Genomic DNA, 27,014 nt, shown 5'->3' with positions numbered 1-27,014 from the left:
CCATCCTATGCATCCTAAATCTTACCTAGTCGCATCATAATTGCCTTTCCCCCAGCTACAGCTCTTGCCCTGTGGTATATGCCTGTCCCTTTCCACCACTAAAGTAAACTAAACGGAATCGTGGTCATTATCACCAAAGTGCTCACCTACCTCCAAATCCAACACCTGGCCTGGTTCAATACCCAGTACCAAATCCAATGTGGCCTCGCCTCTTGCTGGCCTATCTACATACTGTGTCAGGAAACCCTGCTGCACACACTAGACAAAAACTGACTCACCTAAGGTACTCAAACTGGCATTTCCAGTTAATATTCAGAAAGTTAAAGTCCCACATAACAACTACCCTGTTATTTTTCATTCCTATCCAGAATCACGTTTGCAATCCTTTCCTCTATACCTCTGGAGCTTTTCGGCGTTGTATAGAAAACTCCAAACAGGGTGATCTCTCCTTTCCTGTTTCTAACCTCAGCCCATACTACCTTAGTAGACGCGTCTTCATCAAATGTCCTTTCTGCCACCGTAATACTATCCTTAACTAACAATGCCACACCTCCTCCTCTTTTACCACCTTCCCTGTTCTTATGGAAACATCTACACCCCGGAACGTGCAACATCCATTCTTGTTCCTGCTCTATCCATGTCTCTGAAATGGCCACAACATCGAAGCCCCAGGTACCAACACATGCTGCAAGCTCACCAACCTTATTCTGGATGCTCCTCGCTTTGAAGTAGACGCACTTCAAGCCACCTTTCTGCCTACTGGTACACTCCTCCGACCTTGAAACCTTATTCATGACCTGACTACTCTCAGCCTCCTGAACACTGCAGCTACAATTTCGATTCCTAACATCCTGTTGAATTAGTTTAAATCCTTCTGAAGAGCATTAGCAACATCCCCCCCCACCCCATCAAAAAGAATATTGGAACCCCTCTGGTTCAGGTGGAGACCATCCTGTTTGCAGAGGCCCCACCTACCACAGAATGAGCCCCAATTACCCAGGTATCTGAATCCCTCCCTCCTGCACCTTCCCTATAGCCATGTGTTCAACCGCGCTCTCTCCCTATTCCTTGTCTTATTAGCACACAGCAAGGGTAACAAATCAGAGATAGCAACTTTGCTTGTTCTAGTTCTAAGGAGTCTGAAAGAAGTTACAGGGAGGTAATCACACCTCAGGTACAGGAAGGAGGTAGATGATTTCCAGTCAAAGGATGGAAAGGGAATAGGCAGACAATTCAGGGATCGTCTTTGGCTATTACCTGAAAAACAAGTTATTGGGACTCCATAGGTAGGGGGTCAGACAGGAGATTCTGTGGGAACGAGAAAGACTCGTGATTGGAGTGTTGCGTCCCAGGTGCCAGTGTCTGTGATGTCTAAGATCGTGGTTTCTGGATCCTCAAGGGGGAGGGGGAGCAGCCCCAAGTCCACCAACAACATAGATAGGAAAAGGGATGGGGTTGTAAGGCAGAAATTCAAGGAGCTAGGGTGATGTCTACATTAACAATCCAATGATAATACCAGTAGACCACCACGTTCCCATAAGACAAGGACAGATGAAAGAGAACATAATTTATACTTATATGACATCACGACATCCTAAAGCACTTTAAAGACAATGATAAACTTATCTGAGTGTGTTCACTGTTGTAATATAGAAAACTTCAGCTGCTCAGTATACAGCCAAGTTTAATTTGTTGCTTATATGGTGTTATGTTGGTTGACGGATAAAAATTGGCTCGAACACAAGGAGTACTCCAATATTCTCTTCTGAGTAATGGCTTGGGACCCTTCATTATCACCAAAATCTGGAAAGGGGCCAGAGTATAACATCTGAAAGATGGCACCTCTCCATTAGGACTGAACAGAGGTGCTGGCTAGATTATGTCCTCAAAACTTTCAGATCCGAAGCTCAAACTTCTTAGAATATTAGCACTGAGCCAAGGCTAAAAGCGGACTGCTATTAGGTATATAAATCAGCTGACCACAGACATTTATCATTATAGTTTGACAGCTGAGTGTTCTGACCCATTCCCAGAGACTTGTGGAGTTAAACAAGGCTAGGATTTAGCATTAATTCTCTTCAGTGTGATATACTGCACCATGTTCTCAGACATTTGACCAGGATGGCATCAAAATCAGACTTCATTTTGAGGGAAACTGCTCATTTTGAGATAACATCTGGCAAAAACCAAGGTATCAAAGACACACCTTATGATTTCCTGTTCGCTAATGACTCTGCACTAGCTTCTAGTTCAGAGCTAGACATGAAATGTAGTACAAACCCGCTCTTACTGCACATGATAACTTTAGTGTTTATGGTCAGCTTGAAGAAAACTATCCTGCTATAAGCCTAAAGTTTTGGTCCACGACCAGAACGGACAATAGCGGATGAACTCACTAATCTCGGCAACACACTCTCTTGAGCCATCTGTATTGAAAATGAGTCACAGGCAATTACCAAAGCAAGAAGAGTCTTCAGCAAGAGCTCAAACATTAGTCTAACAATCAAGAGAAGTATATCTACCTACCAACAAAGTCTATACAGCAATAATCCATCAACATTGCTGCCCTGCAAGACTTAGAAGCAAGTTCAGAGTACTTTGGTGCAGAGGGATGTAGGTGTGTATGAACTGCAGAAAACTAGTGGGTACAGCAAATAAAAGGAGAGCAATTAGAATTTTAGCATTTACTGCTGATTGAATAGTGTATACAAGTAGGGAAGTGCTGCTGCAACTGTACAAAGTAATAGTGAATCTGCACCTGCATACAATTTTTGTCCATTTATTTGAGGAGGCATGTAGTTGCACTGCGGGCAGTTCAGGGGAGCTTCACTGGATTGATTCTGGAGGTCAGATGTTTGTCTAATGAAGAGAGACTAAGCAGTTCAGACCCATAACCTCTGGAGTTCAGAAGAATGAGAGAAGATCTAAATTTGGTTCAGAAGATGCTAAAGGGGACGCAGAAAACATGTTTCCTCATTTAAGGCAATTTAGAATGAAAAGTCATAGTTTTGGGATAAGGGGTAGCTAAAACAGTGGTTAGGAACAATTACTTCTGTCAAAGGGTCATGAATCTGTGGAATTCACTACTCCAAACCATGGAGGATGCGAGGACACTGAGTAAATTTGAGGAGATGGACAGATTTTTAATGAGTAATGGGTTGAAGGGTGATGACGAGTGGGAGAAAGTGAGGACTGCAGATGCTGGAAATCAGTTGAAAAGTGTGGTGCTGGAAAAGCACAGCTGGTCAGGCAGCATCCAAGGAGCAGGAGACATTTCAGGCATAAACCCTTCATCAGCAATGTAGGGGGAGGGAATGAGGCTGTGGGATAAATGGGGTGGGGGGGGCGGCGGGGGGGTAAAGCTGGAAGGTGATGGAGAGTGGACAGAAAAGTATATTTGAGGCTGAGATGAGATGCGCCATCATCATATTAAATGGCAGAGCAAGCTTGAGGGGCTGAATTGCCAACTACAGCTCCTAGTTCTTATGTTCTTTCATTTTGATATCTTTGGAAGCTTTTGGCAATCAGGTTTTAGGATAAAATACCAAATACCGAGCTGCTCACTTGATCTTGCATGTCAACCACTGACACCATATTAGTACAGGTGCCAGAATGTCTGCCATTTACTTTCCAAAGCAAATCTCCTGTGGAGAACTGGAGTCTGGAAGGTGTTCCCATACTGATCTAAGGACTCTCTCTGAAAGCACAGAATGCTTCATTCAAGAGCTTTGGTTTAATTTTGAGTCCTGAAAAAGCTTGCCCAGATCATTGCACCTTGGTCAATTAGTAAACTAAACAATGCATCCTTCTCTCTACCACCATTGGAAGAAAGTATAAATCAGAGGCAGGGCAAAAAAATGCAAGAAGAAATTCAAAGTCTTCAATTTGTTTCAAACTCAATACACTGAGGTAGCCTGTGCAAGTTACAACAGAACTTGGCCTTTGTATTAACAGATATTTCTACAAAAACGACTAAACATCCTAGACAGTGAACATGGGCACATTTGCCTCAAAGTACAAACAAGATAGGAAGGATAAGTTCTGAGAAAGGGTCACTGGACCTGAAACGTCAACTCTGACTTCTCTCCACAGATGCTGCCAGATCTGCTGAGCTTTTTCAGAAATTTTTCTTTTTGGTGCAAATAATGTAGGTATTGTGAGAGCATACTGTAGGGATACACAAAGTGTATCTCACAGGAAATAAATCATATCCAAACGGACTTAACTCATTTGTTATTTCTCCTACTGAGTTTTGATATACTGCACTAAGTACATTCAATGATAACAATAAGTGCAGCATCAGTGCTAACACCCAAGACATCAAATGAGAATATTCATTATGCATAAGCAGCTGTGAAGTTATAATGAACTGACATAATGCTCAGGAGGCATCAGAAATTATATATCCATAGTTATCTTCTCGGAAATTTGTACCTGAACAAAAAGCTGAAAAGCAGACCAACAGTTGACATTTACAAATCATAGCCAAGAATTTTAATGCACATCTTAAGATAGCTGTGCTCTGAACAAAAAATAAGAAGTGTTGCTCAAAGATTCAGAAATTACAAAAGGTAAATGAAGAGTGCATCAAGAATTCTATAATTAGACTCATTGCAATGTTAAATTAACATAGCCACTTTGGGAATTTATTTGGCAGCTAATCCCTAACAATTAAATAACAGGTTGGTGCTCGTGATACTACTTTCTAGAATCCAAAGAATCCCTAGAGTGTGGATTGTACACCACCTCCAACCAGCTTTTGATACTTTTAGCACATTCAAATTATATCATACCTACTTTTTGGTTTGTCTTCTATTATAATCTGCATTTACAAATTAATTCCTGTTTGTCTTATCATTTATTTTCATTATAATATTCTTTAATAGTCTTGTATGGTAAGGGTTGCAGGAATATGCCAAAGAAAGAACGCTCATTTTTCACATCTCAGAAATGGTAGTGGACCATCCAGCTCACTGTTTTACTGCTTTCACATCATAACTGAACTGTATTCCAACTCCAATTACTTGCTTTTGATCCATAATCTTTGATATCCTTACCCTTCAAAATTTTCTCTGCCTTGAAAGTTTTAAATTGATTCAGCAGCCACAGACTTTTTGGAGAAAGATCCTGATCTCAACCACACTGTGTAGATAAATTGTTTCTTGATTTCATGCCTAAAACGTTAAGCTTTAATTTTCAGATTGTGTCCCATGCTCCAAATCTCCCCCATTAGGTGTGATTGCTAACCTGCATCTACTCTGTCAAACTCCTTTATCATTTCAAACACTTCAATTTGATCATCCCTCAACCTTCTAAACACAGGAAGGTACAAATCAAATGCATGAATCTGCCTTCAATGTAACCAATGAAGAAATGACTACATTCTGGTGAATCTTCACAATGCCCCTTTCCAAATCCAAAAAATCCTTCCCAAGATTTAGTGTCCAAAACTGACAATTGTACTCCAGGTGATATATGACCAAATAGAAATAGAACATGCTTTAAATACTCAGCAGAACTGACTGGATCTATAGAGAGAGAAACCATCAATCACTGAGTGAGGGCACTGTGGTTTCGTTGATTAAAGCGCCAGTATAGTAACTAGAGATCCTGGGTTCAAGTCTCGGTGATGTCTTGATTGTTATCTCACACATTAGGGTTTAAAATACTGTCAATCATGGTGTGTGTACACAATTCTGGTGCAAACTTCAGTCTTGGGGAAATGCTGGAATCTTTATTATAGATGTAGTACAGCACTTAGAAAATCTTAATGCCAATCAAGCAGTCAACTTGGTTTTATGAAAGGGAAATCATGCTTGACTAACTTCTTGGAAATATTTGAGGATGTAACAAGCGAAGTGGATAAAGAGGAATCTTTAAATTTGCGGTACTTACATTTCCAGAAGAAGTTTGACAAGGTGTCATGTCAGAGGTTACTATGCAAAATAGGAGTTCCTGATGTGGGGGTTCCCATCATAACATTTGGGTAACCAACATGGCACAAAAAGTAGGCAAAAATGGGTCATTTACAGATTGGCATAGCACAAGTGGTATGCAATAAAGATCAGTACTGAGGCCTCAACTATCAGCAAGGTATGTGAATGACTTGGATGATGGGAAACAAGTGTAAAACTGCAAAATAACTGATAGCACAAAGACAGATGACAGACGAAGGTGACATAAGGAGTTTGCAAAGGAGGTTAAACGAGTGGGCATAAACTTGGTATATAAAGTGCAATGGAGGGATTTATCTACTTTGGCAGGAATGGAAAAGCAGATTGCAGGGCTGAGTTTGAGGGATCTGAGTGTCCTGGTACATGAAACATGTATTAGTGTACGGTAGAGTAGATGGAACATTGTACTTTATTGTAAGGTAAATGTAATATAATGTAGGGCTGGTGTGCTACTGGTAAGACTACATCTGATATACAATGCACAGCTTTGATTTCCTTATTTAAGGATATGAATATGTTAGAAGCATTTTACAGGAGGTTGATGTGATTAATATTTGGATTACACTGTTGGAGGCATGTGGAGAAGGGTACCAAGTGGTCTGCTCATTCATAGAGCAAGTGCAAACATGACAGGCTGAATGGCCACTCTCTGGGCCAGAATAATTCTCTGAATCATTGTCTCTCTTTGTACAAATGTTGCCAGATCTGCTGAATATTTCCACCATCCACATTCCACAATCTTTTGTTTTTGCACAAGGTGCATCTAAGGTCCTTTCTAGCTGTAGCAGTGTTTCCTTCCCTTTATGCTCTAATCAGCTTGAGGTAAAGGCCAATAATCCATTTATTACATACTGTACTTATAAATTAGCTTTCATGATGTGCGTATTTGGACAACTAAATTGTTTAGCTTTGCCATAGCTCATTTAGTATTAGCTTTTAGCATTAATAAAATGGACTTCTTGGCTCCACAGTGGTTGATGTTGCATATCATTATCATATATGAATAAACAAATTAGGCTATTCAGCACCTTGATAGATAGATTAAGGCAAAGATAGATAAGTTTTTGAACAGTAAGAGAATTAAGGGTTATGGTGAGCAGAGTTGAATCTACAAGATGATCAGCCATGATCTTATTAAATGGTGGAGCGGGCTGAATGGGTCAGATGACCTACTCCTGCTCCTATTTCTTATGCCCACCGTTTAATAAAATCACGGTTGCCCTGACATCTTAAATCCAAAATCTCACCTATCCCAATAACATTTCACCCCCTGCTTAAAAATAAACTCTACCTCTTCCTTAAAATAAAAAAAATTACTCAGAGCCGCTGCTTCATTCACCTCTTGGAAGAGAATACCAAAGAATCTTAACCCTCTGGGGGGGGAAAAAAAAAATCACCTGATCTCTGCTTTAAATGGACAACCCTTTTTTAAAGAGGAACCCCTAATTCAAGATTCTTGAGGGGATACATTCTCTCCACATCTTTCCTTAATAAGGCCCCTCAGGATCTTGTGTGTTCGAACAAACGGTTTTTAACTCTTCTGCACTCCAGAAAGATACAAGCCAAACCTGTCCAACCTCTCCTTATAAGATAACACGCTTGTTCAAGGTATCACATTGGGAAATCCTCTCTGAATCACCTCCAAAAGGATTTAAATATCATATTGTGCACAATCCTCCAGGTACAGTCTCAACAGTGCCCTGTATAACTCAAGCAGAACTTTCCCTATTTTGTATTCAATCCCCTGGTGATAAGCAATAACATTCCATTCGCTTCCCTAATCACATGCTCCATACACACATCACACAAAAAGTTTTGACCATTTACTTTGTCTGTCCACATCTCTTTGCATCTTCCTTCCCCTTTCTACACAACCTCCTGTGCATCCTGACTTTATAATTTGAATATACAATTCTCAGTTCTCTCACCCAAGTAATTAACATCAATAAAGAAAATTGGAGGACCCAGCACTGAATTGTGATCACATCCCATCAATGAGAATGTTTCTTTTATTCCTACTCACTGTTTCCTACCCACAAAGTTACACTTGTTGCAAAATGCAGTTAACGTAGACAAATGCAGTTGCCTTTCAACTTCAACGAATGACTGGCAAACTGATGCTGGAATATTTGATTTAGAGAACTGTTGACTTGTGCATGGTAAATGTCCCTGAAATTTGAATAATGTTGGCAGATGTTAACATACATCTGGAACAAGCAAATGGCACTTCAACTTAATGTAACATCCAGATCATGGCACCTTCAAGAACACAGCATTACAATGTCAGCATGGATCCTGAGCTCAGTTACTACACTGAGCCCTAAATCTGCAACCTTCAAACTCAGAGATGGTAGGGTTACCAACACAGCCAAGGTGACATTCAGCAGAATGATAAGATTCGATTCATTTTAAGTTGAAAAAGATCTTGCAATATTTACTCCGATTGGAATCCCACTTCATCTTATATTATTTATCATAAGAGACAAAAGAAATAAGCCACATGACTCCTCAGGCCTGTTCTCTCAAGTCCTCACTTCACTGCTGGCATATCCATAGTTACTAATATGGATCAAAACAGCTCTGTAATACTCAAGTACTGGTGCAAATTTTTTGAATGACTTTTTAAAAGTTAAAATTATGGGATCGACTATTACTTGGAGGCTACTTTTTAGGAGCTGAAATTCATGCCTGGCTAAACTCATACCATATCATTAGCAGATGTCCAATTGATCTCTAAACAAATAAAGAAAAAAAAGCAACAAGTCATGGTAATTCTGAAAACCCAGAGTGGAGTACAACAGCTGGCACAGTGGGTCATGAATATCAACCTGTTAAGCATGAAGAACGAGGGTCGACTTTTAAATGAGATATATGGAAAATTCTAGACTTTTTAGCCAAAAATAGGGGGTCAACTTTTATATGCAATCGATTATTACTCCAGTACATATGGTAATCCCTTTAAATTTAATAGCCCAATCTTGCATGCAAACACACAAAATAGGAGATAAGTGGACCTTTCAGCATCTTGAGCCTGCTCAATAAGATCATGGATGATTTGCTTGTGTTTTGAATTCCATATTCCCATCTACCTTTGATATCATTGATTCACCCAGCTTACCAAGAATCTATTCACCTGCCTCAGTGGGGGGCAGCATGGTGGCTCAGTGGTTAGCATGGCTGCCTCACAGCACTAGGAACCTGGGTTCGATTCCAGTCTCAGGTGACTGTCTGTGTGGAGTTTGCACATTCTCCCCGTGTCTGCGTGGGTTTCCTCTGGGTGCTCTAGTTTCCTCCGGGTGCTCTAGTTTCCTCCCACAGTCCAAAGATGTGCAGGTCAGGTGAATTGACCATGCTAAATAGCCCACAGTGTTCAGGGATGTGTAGATTAGGTGTATTAGTCAGGGGTAAATATAGAACAACAGGGGAATGGGTCTGTGTGGACTTGCTGAAGAGTTTGTTTCCACACTTATAGGGATTCTATAAAAAAAAAGTTCAAATCTATAAATTCAGTATTATTAAAAAAAACAATCATCTTGCCTTCACTATCTTCTGAGGAACTGGGTTCCAAATTCACACAACCCCCAGCAAAAGAATTCTTATCTCTGTCCTAAAAAGGAATCTCCCAACATTAGAACAGTGCCCTTAGACCTGGAGTCATCTACAAGAGCAAATATCTTTTCCACGTCCATCTCATCGTGACCATTCAAGATCTCAGTCACTTAAACCAGGTCATTCTCATTTTTCTAAACTTCAGTGGATTATGCCCGAAACGTTGATTCTCCTGCTCTTCGGATGCTGCTTGACCAGCTATGCTTTTCCAGCTCTTCAGTGGAAACAAGCCCATTTTGTTGAACCAATTCTGATAAAACAACCTATATGTTCCAAGTACCCATCCAGTAAATCCCCTTTGATCTGCCTTCAACACATTAATATTCTTCATTAAAGAAGAAGAACAAAGCTGCATACAGTAATCAAGATGTGATTTTGTGAATACCCTGTGAAATTGAAAAATAACACCCTGATTGTTTTGTTCAATTTCTCTCTTAATGAAGTACAGCATTCTGTTAGTCTGCTTGATTGTATGCTATGCCTGTTTAGTAATTTTGCGTGACTCATGCATCAAAGCACCTAAACGTCTTTGCATCTCAAATTTGTATAGATGTCCTGAGTTTAATTCATGCTCTGCTTTCTCAATCTTGCTGCTGAAAGTGCAGAAATTCTCATGTTCCCACATTATATTCCATATGCCAGAATTTACTCACTCATTCATCACATCTATATTCTTCAGTAAACATGTTTTATTCACAACTTATTTTTCTCCCTATGCAGGTGTTAGCTGTGAACTTAGCTAACATGCCTTTATTGTCCCTTAACTATGTTACTGATATAAATCCAAAAGCCTCAGGAAAGCCCTTTGTGGAACTTGGGTGAATTGGCCATGCTAATGTCTGACAATCAGACAAAGACCCATATATTGTGTTTCCTACCAGTCAGCTAATCTTCTATCCATACTCCTATGTGCTTTAATTTTCTGCAACAACCTTTAACATGGTACCTTTTCATCTTTTGCCCTAGCTAGCAACACAGTTGACAAGAACACTTGTGGAACCATTTTTGAAAATCAGAGAAGATTTGGTGTACTGAAATTAAACGTTTACGTCAACATAGTGCAAATGCAGTATTTCCTCCAGAAATTATGCACGCACCTGCATTTAGATGGCAGTCTTTAACTTGAAATTGAAGCTCATTTTCATTGGGGATGTCTTTCCAAGTGGCAAGAAAGACCTGGCGCTCTAGAAAAGGGACAGAAAGTAACAGATGAAAATTAAATATTCAGCAGCACCAAGTACAACTTCAAAATTAACAGAAAAGTTTACATTTATTCTTGGATTTAAAGTGAAGGAGAGCCATGTTGGAGAAGTGACAGATTATTTTCATTTTTAATATGCAAGGCTTGAAATAAACATCCCTTCTATAGAACTGTAAAAGAAATTTTTGTCCAAATCTGCCAACAGTATGGGATCAAACCCAGTTTTAGAGGCGTTGTCTATTTTTTGGTACATGGCATTCTAATGAGGTCAAACAGAGAAACTGGTGTTGGCTTTTGAGTGAAAATAAAAACATGCTGGAGATCACAGCGGGTCAGGCAGCATCCATGGAGAGAGAACAAGCCAATGTTTCAAGTCTAGATGACTCTTCATCAACTCATGTTGGCTTTTCTTTCACCGTACAATGTCGTCCACAAAGAAATCAAGCAAGATACTCCAAAAATTCTTATTTCTCATGTTTAAGAGGACCTTCTTGCGAAGGAAACTTGATTCACTCAGATTCAATTTTAAAAATGTGGTATATAATATTACTAAGCAACTCACTTCCCCTATCCTTAAGTTAAAACTAAACCTTGTTTCAATTCTTCTTAAACTGCCAGATTTAATTAGAAGTACATCCCTGAAGTATTTTTCTGTTAAACCCTGTGGACAGGCATAACCTTTAGGAACTAGATCTTGAAAGGTCATTAAGTTTGATGAATGAGGAAACTGAATTAACACAATTAAAAATGAATCATGTGAAACATCACTTCTAACAATTAAACTGCTCCTGGTTTCTGGATTTTTTTAAACAACATTTTCAGATAACATTCCACTGGAACAGGTGGGATGTGAACCCAGGCCATCTGGCCCAGAGGAAAGGACATCACCACTGCCCATTTCTGGTTTCTACAATATCAGCAATCACTCAGTGATTTAAAAAAAATGAAATCAACACAAATAATGGCAAACTTAAATGGGCACTGATGCTAATCAAAGCTTAGTACAGATTGGTTTTCAAACAGTTTCCAGATGGCAAGTATCTCTGAATGACAGATCACTATAACAGTTTAATTTGTTATTGTAGAACGGTCAACAAAATTTTCTCTCCAACTATATTTCATGCACCCCAGCGAGGTGAGTGCATTAACACGTATAGAACAGAGGTTCAACCTCAGCTGGACTTGCCTCGTTCAGGGCACCACACTTTCAGAAAATTAAGACGACATTGGGGACAGTGCAGAAAAGATTTGTGTGATGGTTCCAGGGATGACCAACTTCAATTATTTAGACTTAGTGGATATGTTGGTACTATTTTCCTTGACGAGGAGAAGATTAAGAGGAGACTTGGTAGAGATTTAAGAGGGGTCTGAAGAGAGTAGATAGGGAAAGATATTTTCAATGGTGAAATGACAACAGTTCACAGACTTGCAAAAGCAAGAAGCAACATTTCACGCAGCCATAAGTCATTCTGATCCCAAGTGCAGTGGAGGCAGGTTCCATTGAAGCATTTGAAAGGAAGCGGTTAACTAAAAGGAACAATGTGCAAGGTTACATGGAGAAGTTGGGAGAATGGCATCAGGCGAATTGCTCCTTCAGATAGCCAGCACAGACACACAAGCTGAGTAGCTTCCCTCTGTGTCCTAAACATGCTGTGATTCTGAGTAGAGTGGGAAGTTGATAAAGATATTAAATATTACTTTGTTCTATATTGTATTTCTAATACTGAGGAGGATTTGCTGGAGAACCAATGTTATGTTGCACTGAAAGGAACATTCTGATATTGAGCTGGAAAGTGAGAGAAACAGATTTTCCACGACAGCTTGTCAGGAAATATACATGAGTGAAATGTTAGGAGAATTGATAAGACCAACATTAAGATTAATTGCTCAGGGCACCATTAAATAGATATAGTTGGGTTGCAATATCCTTCTAACTATGGTGCATTAATTGTCTAATAAAGCAGGTAAATGTCATTGCATCAATGGATGCACTTACAAAGCTACAAAAATATTCTGGTCATGAATTTATCAGCCCTTAAACTGGATTAAAAGTGATCAGTGGCTTAAGTGTAAAGTTAAACCAAATTTGACACTTAGAGGTCTCTACCAATAATAAAAGACCACCAGGAACTATGGTCGATCAACAGTACTCAGTAATTCTGAGGTGTAGAGGTTTTACTCAAAATGATTGCTACTCAGATTTCTGAAGCTCAAGAGTACTGAATGAATTCAGGAAGCTTCTTGCAAAATCTGCTCCTTGTAAAGACATCACTTTTTTTTGAGAAAACAAACAAGAGGTTTGAAAAGCTTTTATGTGCTTAAAAACCTGAAACAACAAACACTAATCCTGTTAAATATTTGAGCTACATGAATCATTGTTACTCTTCCCTTCTGCAAAAACTTTATGATGGAGTCAGTTCTTTGAACCAAGTTATTTTGAAGTATTATTTACAACTGTCATATGGGATGTACGGTTGACAGCCTCAAGTGTTCATTGTCCTTCCCTAGTTACCCTCGAGAAAGTGGTGGTGAGCCACCTCTGGAACTGCTGCAGTCCGTGTGGTGTAGATTAATGCTGCAGTCCATATGGTACAGATTTATGCTGCAGTCCATATGGTATAGCTTCAGTAATTCCTGTTTAATAGTGCCATATTTTAATTTGTTGAACTTTAATCCTGGTCAGTTAATGGGACTTGAATTCTCATTTGGCATCATGAGTTCAATATTAAAGTCTTTTCATGCTGGTTTGACACAGGGACATAAGACTCGATTTGAACCCACCCTCTCCAGCTCCCTAATCCATCAACTTGTTGCCAACTTGCCAATTTGCAACTGCCCCTGCTCCCTTTGACTCCATCTCTCACTGATCCGTGCTCCCTCTAAACCGTCCAATTGCTGCTTTCCTCTCTTGAATTCTAGTTGTATGCAATGGCTTTGGAAATGAGCATCCAGAGCATTGTCAAAGGGTCTTCCCAAGGGTAATTAGGGATGGCCTACAAACACTGGCCCAGCCAGTGATGCTCACACCCTATGAATGAAAAATAAATGGAGGAAGTGACATGCTTGTTAAACAATACTAAATCCCTAACTTGCTCTTGTAGCTACTGTATTTATACAGCTAGTTCAGTTAAGATTTCTGGTCAATGTTAAGCCCAGGGATGCGAAGTTCTAAACTGTCATGCATACAAGCAATAGTGGGACTAAAGAGCACAACTGTTACTAAAAGGCTGATTCTCCTCCACCTCAGAACCTTTAGTAGCATGAAATAGGAACAAAATGCAATCAACATCTAAGAGGAAAGTTTATGACAAAATTTAACGAGTTTTGAGAAGATTTGAAACTCAGATTGAGGTTCTGAATGTAGGTTTGCTCGCTGAGCTGGAAGGTTCATTTTCAGATGTTTCGTCACCATATTAGGTAACATCTTCAGTTAGCCTCTGGATGAAGCACTGGTGGTGTAGCCCTCTTTCTATTTATATATTTGGGTTTCTTTGGGTTGGTGATTTCATTTCCAGAACAAAATTTTAATTTTAATAAGGGCTCGCATTTTCACTGATATCTGCAATTTTTTGCTTTTATTTCAGATTTCCAGCAAATGCTTTTCTATATAAATGTTAACGCATTGCTAATTTTTTGTGTATCGATACCAACTTCCAAAAACCAAACTTAAATCGGACTAGACGTCACCTATAACAATTATTCATAAATGTTGAATGTGAAGGGTATAAATTGTACATCCTGATTAAGGTTTACTGAAAAAGGGCAGATTACTTTCTATCTGAACAAAAGGAAATACACAATAGAAAAACAGTTTCACAGTTCAAGATTTGCATGGTTCTGGAAAGCGAGGCAGATCGTAAACCATCAAATATGCCGAAGAGCAGTGAAATGAGCTTTGGGAGGTTTTCACAATTTGAATATCCGTCGTTACTACCAAACACATCTCAATCCTAGTTGGGCACAGTATGGTTAGAGGTCAAGATCTATTGACTCTGTCCAGGAAACCTCAGCAGAGCAATGGTTGCTGCACCAGCATGACATTCATCAGTTTCCAAATTATTTTTAAAATTCATTTGTGGGCATCGCCAACTGGCCAGCATTTATTGCCTGTCCCTAGTTGCCCTCGAGAAGCTGGTGGTGAGCTGACTTCTTGAATCGCTGCAGTCCATGTGCTGTGGGTTGACTTATAATACCATTAGGGAGAGAATGCCAGGATTTTGACCCAATGACAGGGAAGGAACAGCTTTATATTTCCAAGTCAGAATGATGAGTGGCCTGGAAGGGAACTTGCAGGTGGCAATGTTCCCATGTACCTGCTGCCCTTGTCCTTCTAGATGAAAGTGGATGTGGCTTTTGAAGTTGCCTGAGTGAGACCATCAATATAACACGGATATAGTAATATGTCTGCGCTTGTGGGCCCCAAAATACAATCTGTATAATGCTTGAAAAAGACTCATAACATCGAATAGGTTCTTTTTGAAATTCACCAAAAGGCAAAAATAAACCATATCCACTCCTTGGAATGGGGCCCAGGGATTGAAGAAATGAACTCAAGAGCAATGATCTCTTTGCCAATCTTTATATATAGGAAGAATAGCTAGTTGTGTGTTGAACAAGATAATAACTCGATTTTTTTTGACATGTTCAACAAAGCTCAGCAATGAGTGAGCTAATATATCAAAGTTTGGGAGAAGATTTGTAGCTCGGGTGCTCGTTGTTGTGGTTCTGTTTGCCGAGCTGGGAATTTGTGTTGCAGACGTTTTGTCCCCTGTCTAGGTGACATCCTCAGTGCTTGGGAGCCTCCTGTGAAGTGCTTCTGTGATCTTTCCTCTGGCATTTGTAGTGGTTTGAATCTGCCGCTTCCGGTTGTCAGTTCCAGCTGTCCGCTGTAGTGGTCGGTATATTGGGTCCAGTGCCACTCACTGATTCAATGCAGCGGACAGCTGGAACTGACAACCGGAAGCGGCAGATTCAAACCACTACAAGTGCCAGAGGAAAGATCACAGAAGCGCTTCACAGGAGGGTCCCAAGCACTGAGGATGTCACCTAGACAGGGGACAAAACGTCTGCATCACAAATTCCCAGCTTGGCAAACAGAATCACAACAATGAGCTAATATATGGCCCTGAAACTATTCTTAAATATTATTATCCTTCGTAGGATAATAATTAATCCATAATTAATCCGCAAATTACTCCATAAATGATTGAGTTTAGGTAAGGGGAGACAAAACAACCATGTGATTATCCCCCATTCAGGGAGTTCCAGGTGGTGTAGTTAAGGTCCATAAGTCCAGGGGAAATGTAGAGTATTAGGGGAAAGGGTCTGGGTCGGCTCGTGGTGGGTGCGGATTTGCTGGGTCGAAGGGCCTGTTTCCACACTGAAGGAATTCTAGTCCTAATTCTAACTTTTATGGATATTTCACAGTCCTGGTCTTAAACCAATGGGAATACTCTCTTTTTCTCTATGCCAGAAGTTGCAACGCCTGCTCCAAAGAACTGAACACAATTTAGACTGGTATTCTTCCATTCGGAGCCCTTATCAATGATGAAGAGCAACATTTATTTTCGAACAAACTTTAAATCAAGGCCAAATCTGCTGTCTCGGGTGGTCACAAACAATCCTATTATACTATCTGAAGTTTGATAGTGAAACTGGCCTCAAAATCCTTGGACTAAAAGGGAAAGTTCAGGAAGATTCCTATTCCAGGTTATCAATTAGGCACTTAGAAAATGGCAAACTGGTTGAAGCTGGGGCAGCTCAGCTATGATGCCACTGTCGTAAAATAGTCGATCACAATGCACCATTTAACCTTAAACACAGAACGGTCAAATGGGGGATGGACCGAAGAGTACCTGGCAACAGTACTCAGAGTCAAAACCTTGAGGAAAGAGACTAAGGAAACTGCCAAAGAAAAGATTGATAATAAATATATAAACAAAAAGGATTCCGAGAACAGAATTCTTGTACTTCAACTGGCAAATTAATTTGTATAATTATGCATAGCCAGCAGGTGGATTAAAGAAAACAAGCAAACAAATCAGCTTGGGGACGAAGGCCTCAGATTTTTGTAAACAGCCATTACTGCCCAGAGGTGCACAGCAGATTCAATGTAATCCTACCTGAGTCACAAATCAGCTTCTGCCCGTTTACAGAATTCATCAGAAAAGTTTTCGTTATTGTTGAGAATCTCTCAATCTTTTAATGAACATCTCCCAGACATAATTGGAAGGCTCAAGCTGATTATAAGGAGCCAATTCAACCCTTGGTGCTTTTAATTAACACAGCCTAACTATCTGGGCAAGAAACATCTTCATTATAAAGGGAACAACCTTGCAAACTGACCTTTCCAAATAAATACTATTCCAGTGTGTATGAATAAGGAACAAGGACAGAGGCTATACGTGATAATGAAGATTTGTGTAAAAATGCAACATTAGTGTTTCCTTGTTAGTCTATTTAAGGAATTAAAAGATAATGTGACAAATCACAAGGTTACAACAGTGCACCAAGAAAAGACATGACAGCTAACCAGAAACTACAGCTTCCTTTTCAATGTCATAATTACAGCGCATTAAGCAGGGAAGGTTGTCATCTTAAAATAGAGCTGAAGTAGAATTGGTTATTTTCTAATACTAAAAAATTAAGAGTCATCAGAGCAGATGCTCTCACACATTTAAAACAAAGATTTCAGATTTAAAAAATAGATTCCCCAGGGATAACATCTTTAATGAAAAAAGGGAAGCACAAAACTTTAAGGTAATTTTGCAACTAAACTGCCAAGTTCCCATAAAGTGGTTCCGTGTTACTGCACATCATGGCACTAGGGCAGAGGAAATTGTGTAGATAAATCTGGACATTATCGTCACAATGGCTGGTTTTAGGATCCTGCAAATAGCTCATCTGAACAATGTTAGACTTGATTATTAAGGGACGCCACTACTGAAGACTGAAAGTTCCTGTTGGAGACAGGAAGTCTTGTTAAAATTGCATTGTTCGAATACATTTGCATTTTTGATTTAGGCATCACAGGCTAGGTCAACATTCAGTGCTTATTCATAGTAGTGAACTGCCTTCTTGAAAAACTGCTGTCCATAGCTATTGGGACGGCTGTTTCAGGATTTTGACCAAGTGACTCTGAAGGAATGGCTATATATTTCCAAGTCAAGAGGTTAAAGTTACAGGTTAAACTATATTTTAGAAAACAGAATCATGGGTGTTAGAGGAGGCTATTTGCCTTTTAAAAAGCATGGCTTTGACTCACTATCCTCAGCAAAGGATGGATTTTCAGAAGGAAAATTCCCAACCCTTACTGAATTGCACATTGGAAATGGATAAGTGCAAGAAATCTAGATGAATGGTAAATCCTAGCTGTCTATTCAGCTGCCATAGTGTAAAAATGGACAGCACAATTAAAGTCATAGAGTCAGAGAGGTGTACAGCACAGAAACAGACCCTTTGGTCCAACCCGTCCATGCCGACCAGATATCCCAACCCATTCTAGTCCCACCTGCCAGCACCCAGCCTGTATCCCTTCAAACCCTTCCTCTGTTCATATACCCATCCAAATTGCTTTTGAACATTGCAATTGTACCAGCCTCCACCACTTCCTCTGGCAGCTCATTCCATCATTCTGCTCAACGCACCTATCATGTTCAGCTCAGCTATTGTTCAAAGTTCTGGAACATTGCTTTTGACTTTTGTATGAAAAAAAAACACTATTACAGAGCTGCCCCTACAATTTTCACTGATGCTACTTTTCCCTGAGAAGCACAAAGCAAAGTCCAGGTAAATTAAATTCGTAGGAATGTGACTGAAATTCTGATGGGCTGCTCAAAGCTGGATTTTACTTCTTTTGGTTTCCATTGATTTTGAGAAAATTATCAAGTGTTCCACCTAGAACAACTCATCAGGAGCTGGTGCAATGATGGAAGTTGGACAAAATGCGTGGAAGATTACCTCGGAACAGTCAACTTGAGAGTTCACTCTTTCAGAAAAGAAACTTCCCAAACCAGAAAACACCATAAACTGGCAGCTCATCTGTAACACATCCCCTACTTATAACAGGAAGTGCAAAGGTGGCAGAAACACACATACAAATTAAAATTCTTTTACAGAGGAGGCTAAGAGAAGATTTGATGGAGGTGTTCAAAATCATGAGGCATTTAGGGGGAAGCATGTTCCCATTGGCAGAAGGTTTGAGAACCACAGGACAGTAGGAATGACCGGAGGGAAAACTCTTTGAATCAGACCTCAGCTGGGAAGCCTAAAGACCTACATGTCAGGGATCAGTTTTCAAAAGAGGAGGAATCTGAAGCACAGATTACAAGTAGAAATAGTTGAGCTGTAAAGAGCACATTTCTGGGAAGGCACTGCAGGAAGTTTTTCATGATTTGGAGATTCTGACAGCAATAAGAGGCCAGAAGCACCAATGGATTTGGAATCAGTACTTGAATGGATGCTTTGAGAGTCAGTCTGAACACAACACGTGCCTAAGATTACGCAGATTGTTCCTTTCAAAACGATAAAAGCTTGCTAATATAAATTTATGATAGTGTCTGAACAATATCTACTGGTTAGTTCAAGCGACAAACTTACTGAGTTAAGTTTTGTGACTTCTTTCAATCAGGTAACTTGTTTTCTCTTTCATTTCCAGAATCTTTAGGTTTTGTCAACAGCTGAAAAACCAAAACTCATTGCATTTCCCTTCCTGCAGTGAGAACAGGATTGACTGTCTGCATGCTGTGGTGGGGACAGATTGCATGAGCTAATTCAGACTGTTGCTCGCTTCACATCAGTGCACAAGAGGAGCTTGTGAGATTATTTGTGCTCCACTTTGAACAAGGTGCCAGAGCATTTCACCATCAAAAGAAGCCAGGTTTTTATTGAAGGTGAAGTTTGAGGCTTAACATTCCTTTCCCAAAAATCAATTCTTCTGTTTGATGAAAACATTTTTAACCACATTGAGAACTAGTACATGCCCTGAATTATTTAAGCAACTGAGGCACTTCAAAATTCTAATTTGTATAAAAATGCAAACTTTGTGCAACATGCCATTTAAAGGAGTAAGCAGTACTAATGGGGGCAGTCTGGATTTGGAAACATTGGTTGCAATTCAAGTTAATTCGGTTTGCACATCAAAATCGTCAACTTTAGATTTTTAATCCCATAAAAGCAGAAAACTATGCCAATCGCCAATAATATGCACAACATATTTTAATACTTAAGATAACAGAAATTTAAAGGCAAGTATTTTTAATGTCAAGCACATCTTAAAATAATGATCTTTAAATCTTGCAGTTAAGAGTTCCTTTGTAGATTTAAGATAATTTGTATACTGATGCAACAGGAGTACAGAAAAGGTCCAATTTAAAAAAACAAATAATCTGTCTAGACACATTTTGACAACTCTGTGGCCACCTTAAATCCAATCTTTCTGGGCCAAAGCTCAGGACACTACACTTTAACGACTCTAACCTCTCAGCCAACAGACTACTTGATAATTTGACATTACTTACAATAGCTTATTGCCAAATTTACCAAGCCATTCCTTTTTTTCATTAAACTAAAGCCGTATAGTTATGAAATCCTTGCCTCTTTAAAAATGACCTAGTAAATAGCAACAGTTGTTCACCAATTAAATGATAAATATCTTTTTTCTTTCTAACAATTGGATTGCAATTTGTATAAAGCTACATACTTTGGCAAAATGCTCAATCTAAGTGCCTCTTATTTCAGTAAATGTTATAAATAAACATACAAATGAGGAGCAGAAGTGGGTTATGGAGCAACATTCCCTCTGAGCTGTGGGATTGCTGGGAAGATACATGCATGTGAATCAACATGCCAACACATGGCTTCTGCTTCCCAAAGTTGCCACTGTGCATGGACCTTGAGGGTTTGTGGAGCAGCAAAGAGAGTCTCAAACCATCCGACAAAAGAGTTTGCCTCTCTCAAAAAATGCTTTCTAGGAAATTATAAATCTGTACACCAGCTCTCAAGAACAAGAATTGACGGTATGTTCTAAAACTGTTCTTAATAGATTTTGTCAGACTTTTCAAGGCTGAGTTAGACAGTAAGAGAATCAATGGTAATGAGGAAAAAACAGGAAAATAGTTCAGGATTGTCAGATCAACCATAATCTCAATGAATAGCAGAGCACACTTGATGGGCTGAATAACCTCCATGCTCTAAGTACAATTTATGTAATAAACTTTTGAACTTAAATCTGTGCACAAATTTCACCTCAGACTAACTTTACAAAATTGTGCATAATTGTATACAAAGAAAAAGCCCATTCACTTTAATTGGTGGGATCTTGCCGCTTTGGGAATGGTAGTCTGGGTCAGATGGCATACATGCATGTAGCTTTATTTTCCTGCATGATCTAGTTGTTGTTTGGACTCCGATAAGGCTTTGGCAATGTTCCTTTCTGAGAGGGAAAAATTCAGCAACAACTTCCAATTCATTCACATTTAGCCTAAGATATATTTAATTGATAGCTGCAACTTCAGTCATCATTTAAGCCAATTAATGTTTTGCCCAGCTGCCAGAGGAGGCTGGTTTAAAAGGCATCTGAATGGATACATGAATAGGAAGAGTTTAGAGGGATATGGGCCAAACACTGGCAAATAGAAATAGAGTAATTTGGGATGTCTGATCAGCATGGACGAGTTGGATGAGAGGGCCTGTTTCCGACCTGTACAATTGTATGATTCTATCAAAGGCTCTACATTGAGCTGCACTGCTTGAGGGATTGTTTTACATTAATACTTGGAAGATCATTGAACAAATCTCCTGAACATTCATCGAATTCCCAGCTGAAACCTGCTGCTCATTTCAACCACATCGCCCGGGGCAACAAATTTAACAGTCCAAAATGATCAAAATTGGAACAATCAGATTGGTTGATTCAATATAACACAGGGTCTTGCATTTCTCAAAGTAATCTCTTGAATTGCATTTGGAAAAGACATGAAAAGATATTGAGGGCATTCTGGCGAAGTTTGCCGATGATTCGAAGTTAGGTGGACAGGCAGGTAGTACTGAGGAGGAGGGGAGGCTGCAGAAAGATTTAGACAGTTTAGGAGAGTGGTCCAGGAAATGGCGGATGAAATTCCACATGAGCAAATGTGAGGTCTTGCACTTTGGAAAAAAGAATAGAGGCATGGACTATTTTCCAAACAGTGAGAAAATTCATAAAGCCAAAGTACAAAGGGAGTGCTAGTCAAGGATTCTTCTAAAGATTAACTTACAGATTGAGTCCATGATAAAGAAAGCAAATGTAATGTTGTCATTTATCTCAAGAGGGTTGGAATATAAAAGCAGCAATGTGCTTCTGAGACTTTATAAAGCTCTAGGTAGGCCCCATTTAGAATACTGCATCCAGTTTTGGGCCCTGCACCTCAGGAAGGACATACTGGCATTGGAGCGTGTCCAGCGGAGATTCACACGGATGATCCCTGGAATGGTAGACTTAACATATGATGAATGGCTGAGGATTGTGGGATTGTATTCATTCGAGCTTAGAAGGTTGAGGGGAGATCTAATAGAAATTTACAAGATAATGCATGGCTCAGAAAGGGTGGATGCTGGGAAGTTGTTTCTGTTAGGCAAGGAGACAAGGATCCATGGGCACAGCCTTAGAATTAGAGGGGGTCAATTCAGAACGGAAATGAGGAGATAGTTCTTCAGCCAGAGATTGGTGGGCCTGTGGAATTCATTGCTACGGAGCACAGTGGAGGCCGGGATATTAAATGCCTTCAAGGCAGAGAATGATAAATTCTTAATCTCACAAGGAATTAAGGGCTACAGGGAGTGTGTGGGTAAATGGAATTGAAACACCCATCAGCCATGATTAAATGGAGTGGACACGAGGGGCCGAATGGTCTTACTTCCACTGCTATGTCTTATGGATTCATGCCAAATGATGCACCTGACAAATGCCTCAAAATAGCATTCATCATGTCAACACCAGTTTCTACAAACACAAACAATAAACTAAATCACCCGAACAGAGAGAAAGGCACCAGGTTAATGCCTTTCCAACGAATAGTATATCTGAGATTGCCGCACTACTTCAGGGCAACGCTGGTCTGTCAGCCTACGTAGTGTTCAAATCCTTGAGTAAAGTTGAAACCCACAACCTTCTGACCTAGAAACGAGTCTGCTACCAAAAAAAAAAGCAATGCTGGGAATAAAATGTTCATTTGGTAACCACCAGAGAACAGATTGCACCCTTTTAACACCAGCGAACTGCTGTTAATTGTGGTGTCCTGCTCAAAATAAAATCACCTTCATCAGCTTGACTAATTAAGTATTTTTAATAGTGGAATAATAATTGACAGCTGAGAAACTATTCCTTCCTTATTGGATATGCCACCACTCTCAGTGGCTGTCTATGTTGACCCAAGTCAATTAAACTTGGGACCTATACCAAATCACATTTTCAGCAGAGAGTGCCTTGTAGTGGAACATGGTTTAAACTAATTAAATCTAACATGAAATTTAAATTGTTTACCAACGTGGAGTAACTGAGACAATTAGCAAGGAACAGCTAGGTAAATACAAAGCAGGGCAGTAGAGTGGCTAGCACTGCTACCTCATAGTGCCAGGGACGCGGGTTCGATTCCAGCCTCGGCTGACTGTCTGTATGGAGTTTTCATATTCTCCTTGTGTCTGTGTGGGATTCTTCCGGGTGCTCCGGTTTCCTCCCATAGTCCAAAGCTGTGCAGGTTAGGTGAATTGGCCGTGCTAAGTTGCCCGTAGTGTTTAGTGATGTGTAGGTTAAATGCATTAGTTAAGGGTAAATGCAGATAATAGGTAGAGGAATGGGTCTCGGTGGTTACTCTTCAGAGGGTCACTGTGGACTTGGTGGGCTGAAGGGCCTATTTCCACACTGTAGGGATTCTTGGAAGGAAAGTGGAAACTTCCTATTGTCAAACTGAGGAGGATCATATATAGCAAAGCTACTGGCATAAACCAGTTGAACTGAATGGCCTGTGCCTGCGTTATAAATTCTATGGAATATATATATCTTTCTGAACAAACGGCAATTGAAAATATTGGGCAGCACGGTGGCACAGTGGTTAGCACTGCTGCCTCACAGCGCCAGAGACCTGCGTTCAATTCCCGCCTCAGGCGACTGACTGCGTGGAGTATGCACATTCTCCCCGTGTCTGCGTGGGTTTCCTTTGGGTGCTCCGGTTTCCTCCCACATTCCAAAGATGTGCAGGTCAGGTGAATTGGCCGTGCTAAATTGCCCGTAGTGTTAGGTGCAGGGGTAAATGTAGGGGAATGGGTCTAGGTGAGTGCGCTTCGGCGGGTCGGTCTGGACTTGTTGGGCCGAAGGGCCTGTTTCCACACTGTAATCTAATCTAATCTGCAACTTTCTGCACAGTAAAGCAAGCTGACAATTTAATATCTCTAAACACATAGTTACTGCCAGCACTCACCCATTTTCCCATCCTCCACAAACAGCACATTGAGTGGAACCAGACAACTGAAATAGAAGACGTCAATGTTGTTTTTCACAGCAACCTGAAATAACAATAAAACTGGGTTAATCCCCACTGGAAAGAATGAACACATTAATAAAGCAGTCCAAATGCATGGTGAATAATGGTACTCAGACTTAACCAAAGGTCTGCTAATTTTCAACTGCCATTCAATGCTTTTAACTTTGACAGCAACACCACTTTTCATCAAGAGAAGGTAACATTTGAGAGCTACATCCAAAAATAACGTCATCCATCAGAGCAGATTGCTCCTTCTTCATCCATCAGATTATCTTTCAGCAGTTCTGCAATTTGGCTTTTAAGGAAATTTACATCTCTGCTCAGTTTCTGTAACTGGGTTTATGCAGTTGCATCGATCAGCAAAATAAAATACTATTACAATAATTTGTTTGAAAATAGGATAATTCTCCTCTTCCGCTGATCAACATCGATTCCGTAACTAACATCCAAAAACAGTTCACTGTTATATTGCTGTTTCTGGGAGCTTGCTGTGTGTAAATTGGTTGCCTGGTTGTCTGTATTACAATAGTATCTATATTTTAAAAGCACTGAACTGACTAAAATGTCTTGTGATGATTTAAGGTCAGGGAAAGCAATTTCTGTATTCTTCTTGTTCTTCACACCAATGCACAATGCACATTTAAATCATCAATTATATATATAGAGATACTTGACCATTATACCAATGGTCGTATACTCTCACACATTGGACTCTGTTGTTTTTCAAATCTATGCCCATCCTTTCTGAACATGGTAAAAGCGCATTTTGTTTTCTGAAAACTTTAGTGCGTGTCATGGTCACGATACTATTCCCCTCCAAGATCTCTCCCTCTGATATCCTACTCTGAGGATGGATGGATGGCTATCAAACAGCCACATTGTAGTTTGAGCCTCTGAAGAAGTGGTTACTCTCAGCATCCACAGTGTCTAAAGACATTGGATCAAATTCCACATATATGCTGACCAATTCAACACCCAACTCTACACCTCACCACATAAGAATCCCCACAGTGCGGAAGCATACCATTCACCCCATCAAGTCCACACGAACCCTTCGAAGAGCATCCCCACCCAGACGAAACCCCGCCCATAACCCTACATTTCCCATGGCTAATTCACCTAGCTTGCACATCCCTGGACACCATGGATAATTTACCATGGCCTATCTATCTAACCTGCACATCTTTGGACTGTGGGAGGAAACTGGAGGATCTGGCAGAAACCCACGCAGACACGGGGAGAACGTGCAATCTCCACACAGGCTGGAATCAAACCCAATTTCTTGCACTATGAGGCAGCAGCATTAACCACTTAGCCACCATGCCATCCTCCAGGTCCTCCCACTCCCCCACGCTCTGGTTTCACACTCAATGCTGGATGAGACCCAATTTCCTTAAGTTAATCATTAGAAAGACTGAAGACATCATTTTCGGTCCACAGCATCATACTGTCTGCCACAAACCTGCTTGAACTAGATTATCTGCAATTTTGGTGTCCTATAGGACTTTAACCAGAGCTGCTGATCCCAGAGCCTCTCCATCAAAAAGATGATCGCTGCCTTTGATTATGCCTTTGCATGGTGCCCTGGAAAATTTTGACGTGGAAGACATTTTCTAAATACGAGATAGCTCCAAGATGGGAAGAACCAAGTGAAGTATGAAAAACTCTTCAAAGTTACTGAGCACAGGACTTCCCTGAAATGATGATTATTACATGCTGCAGGATAAAGTAAAAGGGCAAGTCAGGAAGAGAGTTAGAGAGTCACAAAGGCTCAATATAAACTCTGGTAAAACAGGGAGAAAGTGAGGACCACAGATACTGGAGATCAGAGTCAAACAGTTGGTGCTGGAAAAGCACAACAGGTCAGGCAACTGCCTGACGAGCTGCTCTTTTTCAGCACCACACTTTTCAACTCTGGTAAAACACAATTTGTTTCATGTCTTTGTTATCAAATTCTTAAGGATGCTTTACACTATGACTAATGGTCAGGCAGCAGTGTCTGGGACCCAGGTTCAATTCCAACCTTCGGTGACTGTGTGGGGAGTTTGCACGCTCTCCCAATGTCTGCGTGGGTTTGCTCTGGTTTCCTCCCACAGTCCAGGGATGTGCAGGTTAGATTGGATTGGCCATGCTAAATTACCCCATAGGGTCCAGGGATGTGCAGGCTAGGTGGGTGAGCATGGTAAATGCGGGATTACGGGGGATAGGGTGGGAGACTGGGTCTGGGTGGGATGGTCTTTGGAAGGTTGGTGCTGACCTGATGGGCCAAATGGCCTCTTTCCACACTGAACAAGAACAACCCACTTCGAATACCAGTTAATAGCTTCATTGTAAAAACAACTTGATTGAAAATGAATACAATTAGATTTGCTTCTCTCTTTCTAGAACTCGATTGCAGGTATTTTTACAACACTAGCTGAAATGGATTTCAATGAAGCTGCAGCACTCAGTTGGAACGAGAAACCTAGTTTATTCTCATATACCATAATTAGTTTATAGTTTTATTCCTTGCAGGCTGCTTTCCACATGCAACCATCTGTAACCAACACAAATCAATGATATAGCTCATGGAAGAGTTTATAATGCATTTCAAGTGGTAACTGGATTTTTGAAATAATAAGTAGCATACCATTATTAATGATCTTTAATGTTCTGAAGAATTACCTTGTATCATTTCTGTAACCCTTATGAGACTAAACTAAAAGCAATGAGGTTAAAGAAAAAAATACAAGA

The 27,014-nt window shown here is 40.1% G+C and overlaps 1 protein-coding gene across 2 annotated transcripts in view; it reads right to left on the bottom strand.

Annotated features, from left to right (window-relative positions):
• The window catches only part of ap2b1 (adaptor related protein complex 2 subunit beta 1), a 310,350-nt gene that overhangs the window by 93,791 nt on the left and 189,545 nt on the right, over nt 1-27,014 (bottom strand). For both annotated transcript variants that reach the window (XM_072589357.1, XM_072589358.1), the window contains 2 exons: nt 24,219-24,303; nt 10,661-10,747 (listed from right to left, as the gene is read on the bottom strand). In XM_072589357.1, coding sequence (XP_072445458.1) covers nt 10,661-10,747; nt 24,219-24,303 — 172 coding nt within the window. The remainder of the gene's footprint in view (nt 1-10,660; nt 10,748-24,218; nt 24,304-27,014) is intronic.

The sequence above is a fragment of the Chiloscyllium punctatum genome, chromosome 19 (assembly GCF_047496795.1).
Source record: "Chiloscyllium punctatum isolate Juve2018m chromosome 19, sChiPun1.3, whole genome shotgun sequence".
Classification (NCBI taxonomy): Eukaryota; Metazoa; Chordata; class Chondrichthyes; order Orectolobiformes; family Hemiscylliidae; genus Chiloscyllium; species Chiloscyllium punctatum.
Note: the sequence above shows the minus strand (reverse complement) of the source record. Positions and strands in the feature narration are given on the sequence as shown.